Source organism: Tigriopus californicus, chromosome 6 (assembly GCF_007210705.1).
Source record: "Tigriopus californicus strain San Diego chromosome 6, Tcal_SD_v2.1, whole genome shotgun sequence".
NCBI classification, from domain to species: Eukaryota; Metazoa; Arthropoda; class Copepoda; order Harpacticoida; family Harpacticidae; genus Tigriopus; species Tigriopus californicus.
In genome coordinates, this window is record NC_081445.1 from 2,625,084 (window position 1) to 2,647,089 (window position 22,006).

General features: G+C 42.5%; 2 protein-coding genes across 8 annotated transcripts in view; one reads left to right on the plus strand and one right to left on the minus strand.

Moving 5' to 3' along the window:
- Positions 1 to 122: 122 nt before the first annotated feature.
- Positions 123 to 6,257, plus strand: LOC131882729 (segment polarity protein dishevelled homolog DVL-3-like). 2 transcript variants are annotated; one of them, XM_059229970.1, is made up of 13 exons: positions 123 to 503; positions 580 to 819; positions 1,301 to 1,425; positions 1,494 to 1,535; positions 1,598 to 1,882; positions 1,957 to 2,224; positions 2,517 to 2,647; positions 2,704 to 2,778; positions 3,819 to 3,896; positions 4,013 to 4,366; positions 4,479 to 4,817; positions 5,651 to 5,863; positions 5,941 to 6,257. In XM_059229970.1, exons 1-13 carry the CDS (start codon positions 343 to 345, stop codon positions 6,006 to 6,008), a joined length of 2,379 nt encoding a protein of 792 aa, XP_059085953.1. In that variant the 5' UTR covers positions 123 to 342; the 3' UTR covers positions 6,009 to 6,257. The 2 variants fall into 2 exon arrangements, with proteins under 2 accessions (XP_059085953.1, XP_059085954.1); XM_059229971.1 differs by lacking the exon at positions 2,704 to 2,778 and having other exon boundaries at positions 124 to 503.
- Positions 6,258 to 6,857: 600 nt separating this feature from the next.
- The window catches only part of LOC131882730 (acetylcholinesterase-like), a 23,228-nt gene continuing 8,079 nt past the window's right edge, over positions 6,858 to 22,006 (minus strand). For 3 of the 6 annotated variants that reach the window (XM_059229976.1, XM_059229972.1, XM_059229973.1), the window contains 10 exons: positions 20,148 to 20,325; positions 18,507 to 18,762; positions 18,241 to 18,419; positions 15,821 to 16,078; positions 11,313 to 11,515; positions 10,323 to 10,532; positions 9,329 to 9,495; positions 8,380 to 8,699; positions 8,165 to 8,268; positions 6,858 to 7,447 (listed from right to left, as the gene is read on the minus strand). In XM_059229976.1, the coding sequence (XP_059085959.1) occupies positions 8,461 to 8,699; positions 9,329 to 9,495; positions 10,323 to 10,532; positions 11,313 to 11,515; positions 15,821 to 16,078; positions 18,241 to 18,419; positions 18,507 to 18,762; positions 20,148 to 20,325 (1,690 nt within the window). In that variant the 3' untranslated portion in view covers positions 6,858 to 7,447; positions 8,165 to 8,268; positions 8,380 to 8,460. Of the gene's footprint in view, positions 8,269 to 8,379; positions 8,700 to 9,328; positions 9,496 to 10,322; positions 10,533 to 11,312; positions 11,516 to 15,820; positions 16,079 to 18,240; positions 18,420 to 18,506; positions 18,763 to 20,147; positions 20,326 to 22,006 lie in introns of all 6 variants that reach the window. The other 3 variants (XM_059229978.1, XM_059229975.1, XM_059229977.1) reach the window with 3 other exon arrangements.

Below are 22,006 nucleotides of genomic sequence, written 5' to 3' on the forward strand. Positions count from 1 at the left end.
TAAGCGCTCAATTGAATTGTAGGTTGCGAGATTCACGGATTAGTGCTAGAAATATCGGGATGCATTCCAGCCTAGACGGCCTGGTTGTTCTGGCATCCGAAGACGAGGCCAACAGGTGAGAGGTCTTCTGGTATCCAAACTATCCAACCCACCCAACGCACCCAACCCCTAAAGCATTTACTCTTACCTACAGTGCATATACTAGATAGAAGAGATTAGCTTCAAACAGAAAAGAAAACAAAAAAAGGTCAAACTGAAAAGGTCCCATCAATGGGACTCTTTGTGGTGGGTTGATCTGAGAGAGCCGTGCTCTGCTTGGTTCCTGCCTGGATGTGAAGCAAAATGGGCGAAACCAAAGTGATCTACCACATTGATGAAGAAGACACACCCTACCTGGTCAAACTACAAATGAGCCCTAAAGAGGTGACCTTAGCCGACCTCAAGCAAGTCCTGAACAAGCCCAACTACAAGTACTTTTTCAAATCTCAAGATGATGACTTTGGGTAAGAGATTGCAACCAGACTCTTCAGCCATCAATGTAGCTTATTGTTTTTATGTTTGAGTTTTCTATTAATTCAGAGTGGTCAAGGAGGAAATCGCATTGGACTCCTCCGGCTTGCCTTTGTTCAACGGAAGAGTGGTCTGTTGGCTTGAATTGGCCCAAGGATCGACCGTGGGATCCAATGGAGGAGGTCAAGAAGGAGGAGGAGGAGGAGGAGGAGGTCATCACAGTGAGACCGATAGCTCCATTTCCGGTCTGCCACCGCCTGGAATCGAACGTGGACCCGGGGTCGGTGAAACCCGACCACCGTCCTTCCAGTAAGTCAATAAGTCAATTGCTTGATATTCTTACTTGGTCATGAGGTGAGGGGGGGGGATGTACTTGCATGTGCTCATGCTTCAAACATGCGTTCAAGAAGCCGTCAATTTTGCTTTTAATACTTTTGATATTATGGAATGATATTAAGGAAGTGGACAATGGTTTCAACGATGTTTCAGGTCCTAAGGGGGAAGACGTTAAGTAGATTTAGGAGCATTTCAAATAAAGGAAACTAACGCGAGAAAAAATGAAAAGATGACTCGTCCTTGAATTGTTGTCACCGGAATTAAAATTGATAAAGAAACATATCTGAGTAGGTATAGCTAGAGGGCTCTAGGTGTAGTCTATGAGCTTGATGAGCTTGATTGGAATGACGAATACTTTGGTAGGGTTTGAAGTTAGACTTGAAAAAAGAAATGTCCTCGCATTTATCAACAAATTGAAGATGGCAAAGTGGACAAAGTATTGTCGTCTTTTCAGTGGCGGGATCCTGGCCCCGGAGGACTTGACCGAGTCCGAATCGATCCTATCCACCCGACAAGAAACGGACGATCTCTTTGATGACACAGAATCCTCAATAACATCCGTGAGCCAGGCAGCAGCTGGTAAAGTTCCTCCATTCCACTGAAAAAAACTTTTCGTTGCATGTGATATTGTTCATTTCATTTCGTAGACCGTAGACGCCATGACATTGGACGCCGAATGAGAACGAGCGGTAATATTGTGAGCCATTTTCGACAAGTTCACAGGACTTCATTTATGTATTGTCGATTCCAGGTCCTTCTTCGCGACGTCCTCGTTTGCCCGGACCTGGGATTCCTCGACCGGGACAACGACCTCCACCCATGCCGGATACGGCTTCTTCCATGATGTCCTCGGAGTTGGAGTCTTCCATCTACGAGGACACGGAGGATGCCCAATCCATGGCCTCGTCCAGGTTCACAACGTCCACCGATCACACTTCGGTGTCTCAACAAATGCTTCGCAATCGACAGAAACGCCGTTCCAAGCGTCGTGTTCCCGCTCATTTGGCACGGGCTGGATCCATATCCAGTGTCACGGGTAAAGAACTAATATTAGCTGAGCACTTCGTTTATGTTCGACTACCTGATCTAAAGGTTAATTTCTTTTCGCAGACTCGACCATGTCCTTGAATTGTATCACGGTTACCTTAAATATGGACACGGTCAATTTCCTGGGCATTTCGATTGTGGGGCAGAGCAATAAATTTGGCGACGGGGACTGTGGGATCTACGTGGGCTCGATCATGAAAGGTGGAGCCGTGGCCTTGGATGGCAGGATCGAACCCGGAGATATGATTCTTCAAGTCAACGAGATCAGCTTTGAGAACATGTCCAACGACGACGCCGTTCGGGTCCTTCGAGAAGTGGTCCAAAAACCTGGGTAAGGCTCTTCTTGGGGCTAATGTAATATTAGTTTTTTTTTGTTTTATTCACGGTGCTAAGGTCGGAGCTGGCCATCACATCCTCCGACTGATATTCCGATAGGCAGTGTTCTAATCCGTATCAGATTGGTTCTCCTTCTATGGGTTTGGTTAGCGTCTTCATTTTTCCTTGAGAAAGGTCCAGGAAGAGAGTCGAACTGGGGAACTCTCATGTTAAGAAACTGCGCTGACCACTACACCATGTCTCTTCCCAACATGATCAGTCAGTTGATCATTAAATGCATATTTCAGACCTATTAAATTGGTTGTGGCCAAATGTTGGGATCCCGCTCCTTCCAAGAACTATTTTACCATCCCGAGAACGGAACCCGTGAGACCCATCGATCCTGGAGCGTGGGTCGCGCACACGGCAGCAGTTAGAGGTGAGATTTCATTGTCGGTGTCATTGACCTAAATGATTGCAAATGGTTTATCTCAGGCAATTTGCTCCCTGGACAAATAAATCATGGGGTGGGACCACCGGTGTCCCATTTTGCGCCCAGGCATAATCTAGGTAACTGAAATGGTCCTGTGTGAGTTGGTGTGAACTGTTGTGTTGCTAGTGCTTGTGCCGTTTGACCCTATTGTTTTTCATTGTTTCCTTTGTTAAGAGGATGCTAAATCTGTTAACAAGTTTTTCAATCAAGTTTTTTTAGATATTGCTGCTATTGCAGGATCGCTAAAGCAACGTTTTCAGTTTTAGTTTTTTTTTTAGTTATGCGTTTACCCCTGAATGAAATGGAACTTCTTATAATTTCAAAGAAATTGCAAAAATTATCTTTTTTTTTTAAATTTATTATTTGAGATCAAATACTTTTCGTCGGGGTATTTCCATAAACAAAATGCATTCACATTATACTTTAGTTCAACAGCTGAGGTCGTAAATGTATAAAACTTGCCAGTTTTGAAAAAGCTTTGTTTGACAACAACTGACCCCTTGATTCCGGTATTTCTAATTTGTACAAGCATGCACACATCACCTTTCCAAAGCTCAAAATGACAACTCTGTTTAGCTCGCATTAAGATCAAAAAGTTCTTTAAACGGTGCCTATCCGCCCAGTCCGTTCACTTAGCTTCTGGACGCCACTGTTATTGGTAATTGCTTTAATTTTTAGATGCTCTTTCGTGTCAATTTCGACGATTGCAAAATCGTGTTATTGGTGTCAACATACTTGGACAAAAAGGCGAAATCCGAATATATATTAATCATGGTTGGCCGTAGTAGAGATTGAATTTTGCCACAGCTGCACAAAATAAGCCGGGTAATATTTATATTTCATCAACCTAAACGGTCAAACCAATAACCAAAAAATTGTAAAGTTCCTACATTTTGATTTACAAGCACCTCGTTCATCATTGATCGACAACGCAAGCTTCATAAAGCCGAAGAACTGTTGCAAGGCATTCCTAATGTCGAAAATAGAAAGGGCATTTAAAGAATTATTTGGTTTTTATGTAGTGTTGGTGTTCGATTTCTTCTGTGCGTGCATGCCTTTCATTTCAGATTTGAATTTCGAATTCAGATTTACTCCACAAACATGTTGTATATTTCAGGCGATTACCCAGGGCGATGCCCCTCTGTGACCACTTTATCCGCTTCTTCCATGGTGTCGAGTCATGCAGATACTGAGAGTAAGTGTGTCATTTTGATGTCATAGTTCAAAAGTTGATGTATGAGGAAACATTGTAAGATGACATTGGTTGGCAAAGAAAGAGAGAACGATCACGTCTTTTCTGCTTTCATTCAGAATTCATCCCACTGGGGGCCAATGCAACAAGTGAAATAGTGGACCTGGAACCGCCGGAGAGCTTGACCAATAATTCGGGCATGGGCGCCATTGTGCGTGCCATGCAGCGTCCGGATTCGAATCTTGAGGTTCGGGATCGAATGTGGTTGAAGATCAAAATCTCGAATGCCTTCATCGGCTCAGACGTGGTGGATTGGCTCTATGAGCGGGTTCAGGGCTTCTCGGACCGCCGAGAGGCGCGCAAGTACGCCTCACAGATGCTCAAAGCAGGATTTATCAAACACACTGTCAATAAAACCAGCTTCAGTGAGCAATGCTACTACACCTTTGGCGAGGATGCCCATCTGAACACGGGTAGGAATTGAGCTGAAAATTTAGGTGTTGATTGGCCCTTCCATGATCCCAGGATACGTATGTTGTATATGCATTTCTATCTATCTATCTATCTATATATATGTATATATAGGCATGAGCAATCTCTCGGTGAAAGACAGTCGGAGTGGCAGTGGATCGGGCATTGGAGCACCACCAGCCTATTCCCTACCCCCGCCCCAAGGACCAGCACCGCCCATTCCTACCGTGGGAAATCCACCGGGTCCGCAGACCAATTGGGGCGTACCCTTGTGGAGTGATTGGCAAGGGGATGAAGTGTCCAGTACCAACTACGGCCCCATCTATAACCCAAGTGCTCCCCCGCCCACGGCCAGTTACATGCCGTTGCCTTATGGAGTTCCCTCAGGGGGGAGTAGTGGACCCCCGGGGGCGTTTGGCTACAATGCGCAACAACCAAGCGTGATCAGCTCGGGTAAGACACGTGAGGCTGAGGGACTGAGAACTGGAGACAGAGGTTGCAAATACACTAGGCTTTGAATTATTATTATTAGTTTTTTTTTGCGGACTTCCTTACCGCGACTGTGAATGGCATCACCAGCAGTTCAAGATGAAAGAGTTATAAAGATATTTTATTTAGCTTTCATCTATATATATTCTTGAAGATTTTTTTTGTTCTATTTCATCATTGTAGGGGTGCTCCATTTTTAAATATTCATTGCTCCGCTTCAGAAGCTGAATAGTACCGCCACTATCTCTCACTATGATACTAAGTTAGTTTGGGGCAGGAATGGTCAAGATTCGAGTTATTTGGTTGATGACTTAGATCGGGGTTGCTGAGAGTAACATGGCCTTGAATGGAATGAAATTTCGCACAACTCTCTTTGTGGGGGTGGGGGACTTCGTGAAAAAGTTAAAAAGCAGGATAGCGGACAGGATTTTAAAGGATGCTAACAATTTTGGAACAATGGCCAAGGTTGAAAACTTTTACTTCATCGCAGTCACCCGTGGATAATGTCAAAAGAGTTATTGACAAGGGGTTCCATGCACGAGCCGAACGCACAAAAACAATGAATGGAAATGTAGTCGAGATTTGGCTAATGATTCAAATAGGGGCTCGTTATGTAATGATCAAGTAAGATTCCCATTCTTTAGAAATACCGGGTCAATGGCAAGAGCAAAGGATAAAAAGTAGCTGTAAAAGATAAAAGATACAAAAGGATCGAACCTAAAAATCATGTCATGTAATGCACTCTCGAGAGATACCCGAGGGCCAAGACTCTTCTAAATGTCCAGATTGTTTTCCAGGTGGAAGTGGCTCTGGTTCGCAAAAGCTGAGATTGGCCGGGAGTTGCTCGAGTAGCGAAAGCGATGGGAGGACGTCGACCGTGGTCTCATCAGATGGGGGCTTTCGGGTAGCTTTGGCCAAACAAGAGCAGCAACAACAACAACAACAACAACTGCAGTCGGGTTTGAGTGGTCAAGGGGTCGTCCCCAGGGACGGGCCCACCGCCCCCGTAGGTAGGACGGTGGCACTTTTCTCATGAACGGCTGGGAGTACGACGAACTACTGATCACGGGTTATGGTTGGATTCTAGGGCGTATTGACTATCCCAGTGGTCCTCAACCGCCTTCCTATTTGGCCGCAATATCTATTCAAAGATAGAGAAGAAATGCAATGCTTACAAACAAGCCACTTTTCAATTGGTCGTACTTCCTACTTGAACGCCTCCCATACCCAACCGCACCCGCGTATGCCTTACACGTTGACCATAGGATTTTTGAACAGTTTCCTAATTTTCTATGTCTTTATTGTCACTAGAGAAGAACAACCGCATCCACACACTTACACATACACAGATACACTCTTGGCGTATTAACACATGCCAATAAAATGTGCAACATGAAACTGTCAGTTGTTGGTATTGTATTTAACCTGTCTGTTGAAGTCGATATGGATTAGACATGTGCGACGAAGCCGACTTTTTCAATCCGACTCGGATCGACTTGGGAGAGACCATGTCGGATCCTATTGCACAATTATAATTTGTACTAAGCAATCGTGTATTCTTCATGGAATTTGATTGGTATCGATTTAGTATTAGTTTATTACTGGAAAAACATTGAAACATCTCAGGTCTTTATTGGATGGAAACATCGAACCGCTTAGAATGGAAGAGGTATTTAGCATGACCAGACCAGCAAACAAAGTTTGCCTCAAGTTTCTTCAAGGGCCTGACTTTTTTAATAGATCATAAAAACACCCCCAAATTCCCAGTTGAGCTCAAAGTTTGCCGATTTTCATCAGATGGATAGTTTTTGGAAAAAAAGAAGCCAGAAGTCCTAAACGCCCTTGACCATGTCTAGGGGTCCGTTGATTATGTCTTTCTGCGTAGACATTTTTCAGAGTCGAACTGAAATACTTGCCTTTTTTGCGAAATGTATTTGTCTGCGATAACATGCATAATTTAGAATAATAGTTAGTGTTAGAATGAATCATGAAAACATCAAATGATACGATGCACTGTTTCCTTGTTAGTATGTGTGTAAGAATGACAATAATATCAGCTCAGACTCTCAAAACAACCACAAGGAACTCGATCCTATTCGGAAATGGATACTGTGAGAGGGTTTGAAGAAAATGGCAGCAGCAGCAGCCATTGTAAACTGGTGCCTAGTTTTAGCTGCTCTTCGTTCGTCCTTGATAAACATCCAGGATCAAGGTGACACAAACGGGATATGAGTACCTCATAATAAGAATTGCAAATCTTCTAATCACCAGGAGGAATGCGTGTGGTGATGAACATACTGACACGGGATCAAATAAGTCACTTTGATTTTGAAAGAAAAACATAGCCATGCTGATGTCCACAATGTGGACCGATGACACTGAAGTAATGGCTTCTGGTTCTGGTTTTACAATGAACTAATTCACTTTGTCAACATACTAGTCCGCTTTCGCGCGTATACTTGGTGCTGTTGTCTTTGAAATCTCACAAACTTCGTAGTGGGAGTTGTTCGGATCTGAGCCAGATCTCAGATGTGGGTGGCCACGGACGAGTTGTCCGTTACATTTCCATCATCCATACTCATGGCTCCACGCCCCTGAAAGAATAGTTACACCCATAAGTGACTTCCAACGGGATATTGGGATCCCTCGAGGCCAAACACCATTCGTATGGCATCATTTTAACGGACACCGCAAACGAGCAGCGAATGTTCAGGGTTGGTACGTGTAAAACGATTACTTTTGAGCCAGGGAATCAAGAAAGGATTATTGCTATTTTTAATAGATAAAAAAAGGTGCCAAACAAAGCGACAATTAAGAGAAGGTATTTGGTCCCCTCGTGTTCGAAGAAAGGTTAGAAAAACGAACCAGAGTAAACCAAAATTGAAGAAGGCCCCTCGGACACCACACCACAACAAAAGTCTTGTCCACAACATTTTTATCAATATTGATTGAACAGACATTGGCACAACAACAACAAAATGGAGCCTCAATCAACACGTAGATTCTCACATTCATCTTTGATTTTTATCATATATATACTGATAGGCTTGTGCTGTTTCTAGTTGGGGTGGCTTTACAAGCGAAATATGGTGCTTTGGTGCGTGACTAGATATCTGACTAGGTGCTAATTGGATAAGCATTTAGTGCAATTGATGAATGAAGTGGAGAAATGTGCAAGAATATTTATTGACTAGGTTCAGTGAGCTTCTACAGGCTTTGGTCGGAACTTGCAATCATAATTCTCCGAACCTAGTCAATAAATTTGTTTTGTCCAAATTTTCCACCACACGCTTGAGCGGCAAAAAAGGTACCTAAGTTGTTTTCTGCTTTTCAAAGGCACGACTTGATGGCCTCATATTGGCAGAGCGGGGTTTTCAGTCATCTATGGGGACATCCAAACTCAAACCTAGCAATGCTGGAAAGCAATTGAGTGATTAACGATCATTTGACCTCACCTCTGCCTGTGGTCGGTAGAGTAGCTGTCTTTGATTCACAATTTATTTGTACTTCATCACAACTCAATTACCTGAGTCTGAGGCTGGGATGACCTGAAAGTACGCATGACTTCGTGCCAAGATCCAAAACGTTTGTGAGATTTCCACAATAGTCAGGAAACCAGAAGAATCAGCGTGAAAATGACCAGAAGGAAGAAGATGATAACAATGGTGAACACGTGTGCTGAGGGTGCCATGGAGGCCGTCGAGGACGTCCCATCGACGTCATAGAACTCCTCGCCATCTGCCGCCAATTTCTTGTTCTTCGCCCGCTGCGTGGGCTTTGTGGACTTGGATTGGCACTGCTTCTGACAAGTGAGCGATGAACATTCGTTGGTGGGTTCGTTGGAGGCTGCAAGAAATCGAGGAGCGGGACCGACCATAAAAACCCCGGAGGATAGTTTATCTCGATCAAGATAAGAGGCTTTTAATTAATCTTCATTAATCTGTCGTGCATATTTGCAAATGGAAGGAACGCAATCAAGCCAGCCACCCAAAGAGCCAGACCGACCAGCTAAACCAGGCTCCATGGCCGTTTCATGTCAGTCAAGGGATCCCCCGTGTTCCACTTCACCCTCGGATCTGCTTCCCCCTCTGTTTCTTGTGTCCTTTCTTGGGGATAGAGCCTTTAGAGATGGCCTCAGGAAACAATTGGCCTCACCATAAATACGGTAAAACGTTGCTTCCATGTATGACCTGTTAATGGATTGCTTCTCATGAGTTACAATGCAAGGCAGCCTTATGGCTTTTTGAAAGGGCCTCTACATGATTAAAAAAAAAGCAAAGTAAGTGATGAATGTAGTCAGGGGTCTTTTAGTGGAAAAACAATAAGCTCCCCCACCCCTCCCCCCTCCCTCCTCAGATATTGTACGTATGTAATATCCGGGAAACACAAGGTGGATCAATCTCGAGCACTTCCAAAGAGGCAGTCACTCATATGGAAGAGAAGCTGTGCAGTAGCTCTCTATGGCAGATACTTACCCAAAAGATTGGGAAGATAGTTGTTCCAGAAGGCACATTTTCGTGCCCGAAAACCGTTGCCGCGAGATTTATTGTGCAGATTCAGAGTGAGGTATTCCCGATTTAGGGCAGAGTGAACGGGCCAATAGACTTTGGTCCACGATCCGTTGGGGAATTTATTAGGGTTCCTGTAAAAATGTCATCATCCGTGTGTTGGACCATGTTGATTATACGGTACTAGAACTTTCAGTGAGAGCTATTGAGAGCGCCATAAATCCTGATCATCTGTCCTCTCTATGGACAACGCCAAACATTTGAACAAATGGCACTCGTGCTCAACCTCAATTTGAGTTCCCCGTTTTTTCTGTTTCAAACTCTCCTTTTGCATGCCATACATCTCTCGTTCTTATGTAAGTATGGGCCTTAGTGAACCTATGTGAGCGAGGCACTTGCGATATGTTTGGCAGGGTTGGCAAAACGGCGTTCTCCCTTTTTTGCAATATTGCATGGTTAAGGGTCAAAATTGGGCTAAAACATTTCGTGGAGAGACGCTTTTACAGAGACATTCGAAATGGGCACCAAATCAATCCAATTCGTCATGACATCACAAGAACTCCCTTGAAATCTACTCCACTTTTCTACCCATTGGCAAGTCACCCATCAATAATTGGAAAGCGAGTCTTTCATAAGTACAACCATCCATTCTACGTATTTGGTGTTGCTCTTCTTCTGAGTGCTTCTTCAATGAATTGACTTGTCAAACTCAAGGATTTTGCAGTATGATGACTAACGCCTCACGAAACCTCTACAAGTTGGAAGGTGAGTGTACGACCCATGCACGACCCAAGACCCAAAACAAGTACGAGAAATAAATCGTCGGAACAAGGCTCAGTGAGACAAATTTTAAGGCATTGCGAAATTCTTAAGTTTGACAAGTCATGCATCGAGAAACATGTTAGTGATAGAATGCAACCAGCTTGGTGGAGTGGTGCCCAACCCTGATTGTGTTTCTCACCCAGTCTTGGCAAAATTGGCCCAGTAAGTCATGACGTCGCGACTGAAGGTCTTCTCCTCCTCGGTGAAATTTAAGTTCGTGTTCAAGGGCTCTCCAAAGATGAAGCTGATCTCGTCGCCATGAAGAACACCCGTCCAATCCGGCCATGGATGATTACTCGCGCGATGATCAAATAGATATTGATACACGTTATTGAAGTTCTCGGCATAACTGCAAGAATAAAGAGTACAGTACATTGAGTGATCTACCTAGTCTGGCCAAAAATTGAGGCCGGAACTGGAAATCAGCAAAGGTACTGCTTCCACCTAAAGTATTCCCTCATTTGATGATGGACTTTTCTTGTTCGCACCGTCTTCATTTTCCCATGAAACGGCCGAACGAGCCATTCTCGAAATTGGTTTCAGATCTCTATGGAAGGCCTGTTAATGCCTCTGCAATTCCTTGACGGATCATTGGCCAACAGTGGCTCATTCCACTTTGAACCACCGCCCTGTTTGGCCTAGAATTGTTTCGTTCTCAAATCTTACGAGTGTGGAAAATTGGCCTGAAACTATTCAAACTTGCAGGGCGTCTTTCTTTGAACGAGGGGTGTAATTTTTGGTACTATCCAATCCAAGGAATTACATAGCAAGAGAGTCGCGCATATTCAGCTAAAGTCAACTTGATGGTGTCAATGTTCAAGCAGCAAAATATTATATTAAAGAGATCACCAAGTGCAATAGAATAATGATATATAAAATCAAAAATACATGCACTAAAAAAGTGCATTCCTGATGAATCTGCTCTTTGTTTTCGACAGCAACAAGGTTCACGACTAGACGCTTAAAAATGCAACATGCAAGAGCATGCACACCCAGTTTAAAATTAGTATGCTACCACCTGTTGGTTAACTACCTACGAATGAATGTTGTCCAAAAGGGCATACAACCTGGCTCTATCATATTGCCCACTCCTCAAAGTGAACGTGCCCCTGATCTATTTATCCCTTACCTGTCAGCGAATTCAATGGTGGGACACGTGAATTGATAGTCCCCCACCATCATATCCAAGGCTTTCATCATCTCCTCCGTATTGTTGGGGCTGAGCCAAGAGGTGTATTCGTAGATGATAGCCTGAATCCCCACGGATTTGACGTACAAGTTCAACTCTTTCACCAGGGTCTCGAATTGGCTTCGCTTTATCGTGATATTGCCCTGGAAAAGACACAATTGCAACATGATTATAGCTTTATTTTGAAGCTGTGAGAAGAGAAAGCAAGCTTCTTCCTTTTTCCTGGGGTGAGAACAAATTTGATTCCACTGAATTGAATTCGTATTTGATACAATATTTTCGACCTGATTATAACAAATGTTATCGTTAGAGACAGTACTAGGCTGAGAAAATCCGTTAAAATCAAATTCTGACATTTTGTTCATTTTGTGCGTATTTTAATCCTTCAAACATCGTCAAAATACTTCTCGCTAAAAGTCCTACCTGATTTTAGGTAACATCAAGCTTCGCCGTGTCCCAAACATATTTTTATCCTTGTCGTTTGGTATTTGTGGACCATTACCAAATACCACAGGGAGCAAAGTATCCCGTAATTTTCAGCATTTTAACATAACATTTGCCAATATTACAATGAAACATATTGATATTTAAGTTACAACTTGACCAATTTATTGCGTGTTTTATAGCTTTTGAATCAAATTTTGGGCAGGAATGTTTGCAATGGTCATTAAAATTAGACCATATTGGGTGTGCCCCTTGGGCTTTTGTTTCATATCAATGACTGTTTCAAGAATTTGCCCCCAAAACAACTTGGCACATTGATTTGGTGTTAGGCTGTCCCAATAAGAGCCTAAATGATTTTGAGGTCCTCTGATCATTGGCAGGGTTGCCAGAAAAGAAAACACAAACCAACAAGAAAAGAGACTTCAGCTGTCGATCCTTGGAGTCAAAAAGTGAGAGAGGAGCCACATACTTAAGTCACGGCTCTTAAACATTAGCTTAGGCGCATATTTTGACTATATTTCAAATTGGCAGCTGAAAATTCGAGGTTCTCCTGGCATCTTTGGATGTCAGCCTGAACTAAAGACTGGTTTGTGCCCTACCCAGACCCACTTATCGGTAAACAGAATTCTGGTATAGCACTGTTTTGGGTGGGCCGAGGAATATTTCGTTAGACCTGCGTAAAAGTCAGCCACAATGCTAAGCCAACAGCTGGATCAAATACTTTTTGAAATGTGCCAGAAATAGAAGGAACATCACTTTCAAAAAGAGGACAAAGATAAAAATTCTCCAAAGGAAACGTTCTCTCTTGTTGCAAAACATCTCAAGGCTTTATTTTCAGCATAAAACAGTTTTTCGTTCCAGCCCAGTAGAAGATCTTGAGCTAGTGTCATAGATCTTATTAGATCCATTCAAGGACGAGCCACTCGGTTCGGATGGACCGACAACAAATCTCGTCCTTTCTCATTCCAAACGATTTGGCCTGGCCAGAACTTGAGCCAGACTACAAGGTCATTGTAGAGCACAACAAATGGTGACATTAAGATTCTTGGGAGGGAGGAGGCAATACTTGCTATACAAAGAAATGTGAAGGCAGGAAAACGTGCCTTAATTGATCCGTTGGTCCAAGCAAGGACGACGTCACCACTGGACAGACAGGGTAGGGTGGAGGAAACGAAACTTTTATCCACATGAATTCACACACGTTGGGCTTTTGTCAAATCAGAAAGCGATCGCCAATTTTGACCTCAATCAAACATCTGTATCAAAGTAATAAGCTCTTGAAACTCACTACAACGTGGGCACAAAATGACAGGCTTAGCACCACGTGGTGCTAGCATATTCAATTTGCAGTCCTATTGGTCTGAGCTTGAAATACGCGTAGCTTTGACGACGTCACCACTGGACAGACAGGGCTGAGTGGACAAAAACGTAACTCGTGTGAATGGAAATGCATTTGATTGATTGGAATGGGATTACTCATTGTCCAGTGGTCACATCGTCCTTGGTTCAAGGGAGGGACTAAGCAAACAACGAGGACAAACGAAGAGTTTCGTTTAGAGTATGATCCGACCAATTTCACACAACGGAAGGCTTCCTTCCAATGAGCCCTTCAACTCTGGTAAATAATGCTCGTTCTACTCAATCATATCCAGGGATCTAAAAATCATATGTAAGTGTGTTTGTTCATTCAATAAATACAAATTTTGACTCGATGTTAAGAATGCACTAAATCTTATTTTGTTTTTGGGACACTGCTGTTTTCACCAAAATATGGTACGAAAACATAGAGATAAGCTATAGATATGAAAAAAGTTGCAATTCGATTGATTATGCAAGTACTTTGGTTTACGGGCAAAACCTTGCTCAACATTCTTTTTACGGCCAAATTGCTTAATGGGCGGAGACAAATAGATTTCTTTTCTTTCCGTTTGATTGACAAAAAATGAACTTTCAAAGGTAAGACTCCAATGCTTAGGTTTATACTAGGTTGACTTGAAGTCAAATGCTCACTGAAATATCGATAAATCTGTTTTAGGATGTTGCAATGTTGCAAATCGTGAAAAATGTTTTTTTTTGAGTCCAATAATGGCCAAAATAGGTGGTTATAACTGGACTTAAGTTAATCAAATTAGCTTTCCGCTCCTAGTGCACTAGTGATTATCTACAAGGTAGACGCAATCCAAATGTGAAATTTGCAAATATGTAATTAAACTCGCATACGAATAAGTTTGATATAACAAAGCACTTGCTTTGCATTTACATACATGTGGGTGTGTTTAAAGAGAATTGAAGTGATAGTTAGTGATAATTTTTCTAACCATATGAAACAGAAGTGGGGATTAATTGCTAAGGAGTTCGAGTTAAAACATTTTCGGGGTATAATGAAGTGAAAAATAGGAGACATATACCAACTGAATGAGAAAGCGTCTCCATGAGTCTCCATTTCAAAGGGAATTATATTCGTTTTAGTTCGTTGCCTCACTCAAGCCATTTGAAAAGAAGATGTCTCACAAACGCCAAAAAAGGCTTCCAAAGTCCCGCAACAAAACACAATCCACATTTTTATCACAAATTAATCTGAAACCTATCAAAATTTCACCGTGACAAGAACGATGAAATATCATTCCTAATAGCACTCGCCAGGATAGCGTTCCGTTACTATGGGCTTGTTCGAGTTTGCCTATCGAATTGTTGTGTAACTCATAGTTAACCTTAACCCATAGTATGCAGCAAATAATAGACAATACTCACATATGTCTTTTCGTGGTGATTTCTGAACTAATCATGATTATGAAAATTCCAAACGTTCGACTATACTTGAAAGGAGTCATCTTTTTTACGGATTTTGCTAACCGATACAAATAATGTAATTCAATGCTTAAAAATGAATTGATATTTGTTTTGATGTAAAAGAGAGAGACATGAACAATAAAACACTTGGTCTACAAAAAAAGGTTAAAATTAGCTTGATTGCACAACTAGGAAAACCCTAAACGTAGGGCTGGTCAGGAAATGTTCATCTTTTTCAGCATTCCCCATTAATGCCTTTAAGAAAGCAATGGGTTTTGTCTTGGGTTAATGCATTGAGCCAGACATGAGAGGCCGCAGGGGAAGCTGGTCTGGACAAGGACGACTTCACCACTGGACAGCGACGGGGTAGTGGGGAAAAGAGTAATTCCAGTTCCAATAAATCTACTCCATTTCTCTTTCCATGATTTGACTCAATAATAGCCTCAGAAAGCATTAGTCAGTTTTGATCTCATTCGTACTCTTGTGTCAAAAGTTATGAGCATTTAAAATTAGACCAGGGAGGGCGCAAATTGAATGAGCTAGCACCACGTTGGTAAGATCTTACCAAGGTGGTGGTGCTAAGGAAGTCATTTTCTGCCCACGTCGTACTGAGTTTTAGGACCTCATTGCTTTGGACGCAGACGTTCGATTGAGGTCAAAATTGGCGAACGCCTTCTGAGCTAACTAAAGCCCAACTTGTGTGAAGGAAAATGCATTCGGTTCATCTCGATAAAAGTTACGTTTCCCCCACCCTACCGTCTCTGTCCAGTGATGACGTCGTCCTTGGTCTGGAGAAGAAAAGGAAGAGCTAATCTATGGTCTTGCCTAACTGACCTCTTTGGATTTGACCTGCCACTTTTGGTAGTAACTCGCAACTTAACTCTTAGATGACAGGACAACAATACTATCGTGTAATCTTGATTTCTATTCGTCTTGAAGAAACAATCGCTTGTAAGTTTTCATTGTTTTCAAATATTTTTATAGAGCTACAAGTGCTTAACGTTGATTAAACATTCTTCTGGATGAAACATGCTGGGATGTGTTCTTGACATAGGCATAGAAAAATTGAATCCTGTTTCTTTTCCAAGGAAGTGTTACCCGCTCTCCAACCGTGCCATTGAAAATCATTTCTGATGAGATCCCACCTACATTTGTAACCTTTTACTTCGTTCATGGTTCTTGCCCACTACCCCTGAATGTCAGTTGCTTCTTACCTTGACTCTGAACACATCCGTCAGGTAATAAATGATGAAGTAGTAGCCCTCATTGCGATTGGTGCCCAAGAGGATGTTTGTGTTCTTGAAATGTCGCTTCTCAAGCGCTTTCTTGGGGGATTCTGGGAAGAAGACCCCGTCATACACAGGAGTGAATGGGCACCCCATAATGCCAAACGCAATGCCATCCCACTCCTTGTTAACCATTTCAGTGGCATTGGCATTTCTAAGGCAATCCACCATGTAGGTCATCTCCTCCTGAAACAAAACAAGGTTGCGCGATTTTCAATCCGATGTTTTCCTACATCCTTGTCTTAGCTAAGCAACAAGAGCAAAACTCGAAACTCCCTTTAGAGTTTGAGCAATGTTTTGCGATTGTACCTTTATCCACGAAAGTTGTGTTTGTGGGAACGAGCAAGGCTTGTGTCTTTCTCTCTACACACGTCTAATTCGAGTGATTCTGTCAATTCCAACCCTCAAGACTCCTCAAGAGTTTCAAGCAAATTGGATTTTGGCCCTTCCCTTTCTCATTCTCCCCGTCCAACAGGCTTTAAAAGCCCTCTCCAAGGGCATAATAAAGAACGCACTTTTAAGACCCGTTTCCGTTTTGAACTATCTCGTCTAGTACTAAAGAAATCAAGTTGTGAAACTCCTCCCTGTGTTGCCATGAAATTAATCCGACACATGGAACAAGAAGTGGGGCTCGAGTAAAAAAAAAATCTGCCCAAAAAGGTTCCACCTTTTTAGTTTATTTGTCCATAAAGACTGTGAATACATGTGCTCGACAGCCAAGAAAGGTCTGCCTCCTATTCCTTCTCCAGAATACACAAGAAAAGCTGTCCCTGCCTAGTGTGCTGGCTCAAAGCAAAGTCCAAATGGAACATCTCCTAGTCCCTTGTTGGCATATCATTGCCTTCTAACACGTTCCACACTTCTACTCGAGGATGTCGCGTGCAATTTTCCCGCAATATGGAAGTTCAGGTTGGCAGGAGAACAAAATAGCAAGCCAAGAAGCCAGAGTGCAAGTGTAGCTATGTTCCTTTGTTACTGACAATCTGAGGCCTTCCATTTGTCATTCTTTCTTGAACACTTTTTTCGTATGTGAGACAAATCGCACGTCTTTAAGCCAACAAGTGGCCAATTGTAGTGGATGTTCTCCAAGTAAGTATTTCCTTTCAACAACGTTTGAAGCGCTTTTTGCCCCCTTCCAATACTGGCTTGTTGCTTCTGCGGCTGGCTGTTGATTGAAAAGAATATTGAGAATAATGTTGGCCATCACTTTTGTGCGAGTGCTGCAAATAAGGGACTGGAAGCCGTATAGTTATGTTTCTTCCAATGTCTGATTGATCATTCAGATTTAAGCAATTTGAATTATGATTGGTCTCAATCATCTAATTTGAATACCTTTTTGAGCTTAACCACCAACGCCAAGCTGTATAACAATTCCTCGAAGAGGAATTCTAGAACGCTGAATTAGTCATTAAAGAATGAAATTGCAAGTGGCTGTTCGTTTGTTCTTGTGGAACGACAATTGGCCTGCTTTTGCAGTGGCTGCAAGAAGGTTCAACCTGGCTAGATAAGACTTTTTACCTTAATGAGGACTGTTTTTCTGGAATGAATTGACGTTGTCTCCCATTCGTTTTTTACGTTTCAGATCAGGCTAATCAAAGATACCTCTCGTACAAAACATTCTTTCGTTCCAATGCAGAACAGCCTTGCATTGGATCAAACTCTGGAGAAAGGGAGCTAGCCTTTAATCATGGATTGGGACTCTAATCTCATTTGGCTCCAACACTCTGGTCCCAGACATTCATTCTAGATCCACGGGTATGTAACGTGGAGGTAGCTTAGCAACCAGAATTTGGGCTTGATTGACCTCAGGGCCGAAAGAGGTTTGAGCCTCACCGATAAGTGGATCTCACCACCCAGTGCTATGTAGGGTAGGGCCTTGGTCAATCAATAAGACAAGGACTCCACTCTTGTCACTTGTCAGTTAGGATCAGGGATATTCCATTCATTTGTGCGGCCAAAACAATATCTTCCTCGTTCTTGTCAGTCTGTGCTCGCTTTGAATAGAAAGATAATGGTAATAGAGACCGTATTGATAGGATCACGTAGACCGTACCAGTGTCAGACGTAAAGGGAAGTGCACATATTATTCCCTATTTCTCTCATTATTGAGAATGATAATGGCTGCTTTTCAGTATAGAAGTAGGCAAGATATAAGTTAATTGAAAAAAAACGGGGAAGATTCTTGTTGACGCTCTACAGTCTCTCTGGTTATGGTTTCTGAAACTGGCTGGCACTTCTCAAAAGTGTCCAACCACTTGCTCTCCCCTTTGGCGTCCAAATTAAAGCACATCTCATCTCCTCCATGTTCATGCTTAACAATTGGCAAGAAAAATATCCATGGAGCTTACCTGGCTGTGAGGACATTTTAGAAGCTCAGCTAGACGCATTGCCTTCAATTTTGCCTCCTTTTTAGTCACCATGGACCACTGATTGGTGGCAGCTGCCGACTGAAGAATGGCCTGCGAGAAAAAGGGATTGGAGCCAGGGGCCAGAAGGTGGAAGGCCACACTGGCAGATCCGGCGGATTCTGAAAATTATGACTCGTGGTACAGTGCTTGTTGGACAAAACGCTCAGTTTGTGAAGCCAAGATAATGGGAGTGATTCGAGTTGTACCTGAGAAAAGCGTAATATTGTTGGGGTTGCCACCAAAGACATGGATGTTATCACGGATCCATTTGATGGCGAGGCGTTGGTCCAAAAGCCCAGCGTTGCCGTCAACTCCTTCATCACCCAGATAGAGAAAGCCAAGGGAGGCCACCCTGTATTGCAGGGATGCTACGATGATATTTTGTTCGGAGGCCAAGATCTTTGGGTCATAGACATCCAATGTGGATGTTCCACTGTAGAAGGATCCACCATAGATCCACACCTAAAACAACGGATGTTCAATGACTTCTGGATAGATGGTGTACCAACAAACACTGGAAGCGCGTGTTTGACGTTCAATTGATTTACGATATTTTAAGTCTAGGGGAACAATGCCCTTGAATTGGTTGGCATTTAAGATCCCCCCTCGGTTAGGGTCTTAGCTAGTCTTAACAACCGAAAACAGAACGACGACGGCGGCGGCAACAACGCCAATCCATGACCTCGATTGGAAAGAACGAATTGACCATGGTATTGCTTTTTTGGATCATTTCTCACACATTCCGGATCCGACTGGAAAAGATTGCTATTGGTTTTTCCACCCTGCTAAAAATAAACCGTCTGTTTCTCGTTTTCCTGACGACGCTCTTTGCAATGCCAAATAATTTTACGAGCATAAACATCATCGAGGAGAAGCATTGCCCAGCATTAACCCATTTAGTCAGGAACATAATTCATGTGAACCTGTCAGTTCCAATAATTTGTAATTCTGTGATAAAACTGAAGTTAAACTGCCTAATATTGATTACTCTATTGACGTCGATTGAGAATGCTGATTTAACCATGCAGACTCAGATTCTAAGTTAGTTTAAACAGACCATATTGCAAGAAAAAGGAAAGGTCAGAAAGTATGTTAAATAATGCCAAGATGGCCTCTCAATTCCACTTATTGCTCTTTTTTACGGACGCAAAAAAATGTTGATTCGATAATCAAACACTGAACTGCAAATTTCTGGAAATGTAGATTTACGTCGCTTTGAGAACTTTTGCAGACAATATTTTCGAGAATCTAAAAGCTACATAGACACTTGACCCGACGGCGTAATTGTTGAATATTAAGTACTTAGTGATTTTGAGCATCCTATTTTCTTGAACTAATGTGTCAGAAAGCTCTTCTTTGTCACAAATATAATTAACTCTAATTTATCATAAATACAATATCAATGAATTCTGCCCTTTGAACCATGATGGCGCATTTCTGACTTGCGTTATCTCCTGTTTTTGTCATACTTTCCCCCACTTCATATCTTTGACATCAATTGCCGAAATCTGCTGATCACCATCTATTGATATTCTATATTCTAGAGCAATAAACTTCAACGCTTGAAGTGACGCATCTCGAGCAGAAGAGATCCACAAGCATCCATCCACCCAAGCCTTACTCACCTTTGCCTATTAAGGTACTAAACGCAAGGGTCTCGTTTCCTTTGTTCCTTACTACCTCCCTGCCTCCCTCCCTCCTTCGCTCGTTCTCTCTCTCAATCTCCCATCTACCTACCTACATACCTACCTACCTACCTACATACATACATACGCTGAGAGGCCGAAAAGCGGACAGCCTCCCTTGAGATCTGGTAAGAGCATGCATGTCTGCTTAATATTACATACCATCACAGCACTGTTATTGAGTTTCGTTGTTGGTACGGCGATATTGAGATAGAGGCAATCCTCGCTCTGTCGGGTGTTTGCGTTCCACATTTCCGCTCCGGAGAATCCTGGGAACATGGTATCGGAGATCTGCACGCAGGAATTGGGCTTATCCAACGCATCCTTGATTCCTTTCCATCTAAAGATGAAGAAATGAGAAAAGAAGAGAGTGAGAGAGGGGAATAGGAGAGCGGTCTCAAAAAGCAGGTGTGGCCAAATTGATTCGTTCATAAATAAATATGAGGCAAAGATGCAGATGGGAATGACATAAAAGGAGCATCTTTATCCTTAATGCACAATAGCAACAGATTGTGCTGAGAAAATGGGGAATGATATTCTTTTGGTTGTTCTATTGTAACCTTAAACGCGCCTATTTCCGACAGAAACATTTCTTTTGCCCTCTAAGTAGATATCTAATTGAAAGGGTTAATCAGGTTAAGATGCATGGCTGGCTTTTCTATAGAAAAAGCAAAATTCTCCAATGGAAGTCGACGGTTTGTTCCGAACACGCTCAAGCCACATTGGGATAGATGGATGTAACATGTTTTGTTTTGTTTTGCTTTCCCTCCTTGATGTGTACCCTTATGGTACTTATTTATGGATGTGCTCAGATCTGCTCGTGTTAACAACATTCAGTTATCCGGTGGAAAGTGTCTCCGTAACCAATGTTATAGGTGTAGGTATGACCTTTTTTACATGGTGAGAAAGATGGCTCGAGCGAACTTGGATAAAATTTCCCTGTCCGCATATTTTGCATAGTGGCTAATGTGGATTCAGGAGAGCCATCATTTCCCAGTCCTGGCATTTGACACGGGCATCTAACTTTGCCTAACAGCCTTGGCCCCTTTTCTCCACTTTTTTCCATCATCTTTTTTTTCTGCCAACTTTTCTCCCAACCTCAAGCTTCCTTCTGCAACAAACTTGGAAAGGCACGCGTGACAATCTACACATTTAATGAGCAGTTTCGAAAGGCCACCATGTAAGCTCGACGACGTGGCCTTCAAACGAATTCATTCAATTCTACTTAGGACCAAAGGGCCATAACTTTTCAGTTAAGTGAGTTCTGTCACACCTGGTGGCCAAGGAACAGTCTCAACTGTCCCCTACCCTAGTGCTATTAGTGAAAACATCACACACACACACACTCCTCGAGAATGGGAGGGAATGGAGGGAAGGCTCTTCTGAGAGCTTTCAAAGGCCAAGTTGCCAAATTATAGCTCAAGCTTTCGATGCATAACTAATTGTATGGAATGGAACCGAAAGGTGGGGTTTGTCGAAGTTAATGCCTCCCAGCGATGTTTGATCAAAGTTAGGTCGTGGAAAAATATGAAAATTGACAATGTAGGTACGTACGTCAATCAATTGACCCGGCTCCAAGGTTTGATTTTGTTGAAAGAGTGCAACGAGCAGAAGTTGCAATGTCTGTCTACCTCTTTTAGCTTCCCTGTTCTCTGTTGTCATGCCAGTTACAGGCTTTGAGCCATTCAAAATCATAGTCTTGTAATAATATTGGTGCTGTGTTGGATTTACTAGTAAACATATATATTCTTTAAGAACTTACGATCAAAAAGTTAAGTTTTGCCAACGAACTAAATCCATTTGGCGCAATTTTTGGGGGGCTTCTTGAGGTCGTAAAAGTTGTTGAACGAAGGATCAGGGATTAATGGTAATCAAATCATCTTATTCATATTATAGTGTTCCATTTTTATGCTGGTCTTCAACTAGGAGCCTAAGTAATTGGAAGGCAAAACCAACATCAACTCTTTGAGCGAGTCATCTAACCTCTTCAAGCTGATCTTGTGACCATGACAAGACCAAGG

Excerpts from the sequence above, each read along its gene's own strand:
- LOC131882729 (XM_059229970.1), top strand. The coding sequence starts at position 343 with ATGGGCGAAACCAAAGTGATCTACCACATTGATGAAGAAGACACACCC. Across the intron at positions 2,225-2,516 it reads GAAGTGGTCCAAAAACCTGG|ACCTATTAAATTGGTTGTGG; the intron begins GTAAGGCTCTTC and ends TGCATATTTCAG. Across the intron at positions 5,864-5,940 it reads CGGGCCCACCGCCCCCGTAG|GGCGTATTGACTATCCCAGT; the intron begins GTAGGACGGTGG and ends GTTGGATTCTAG.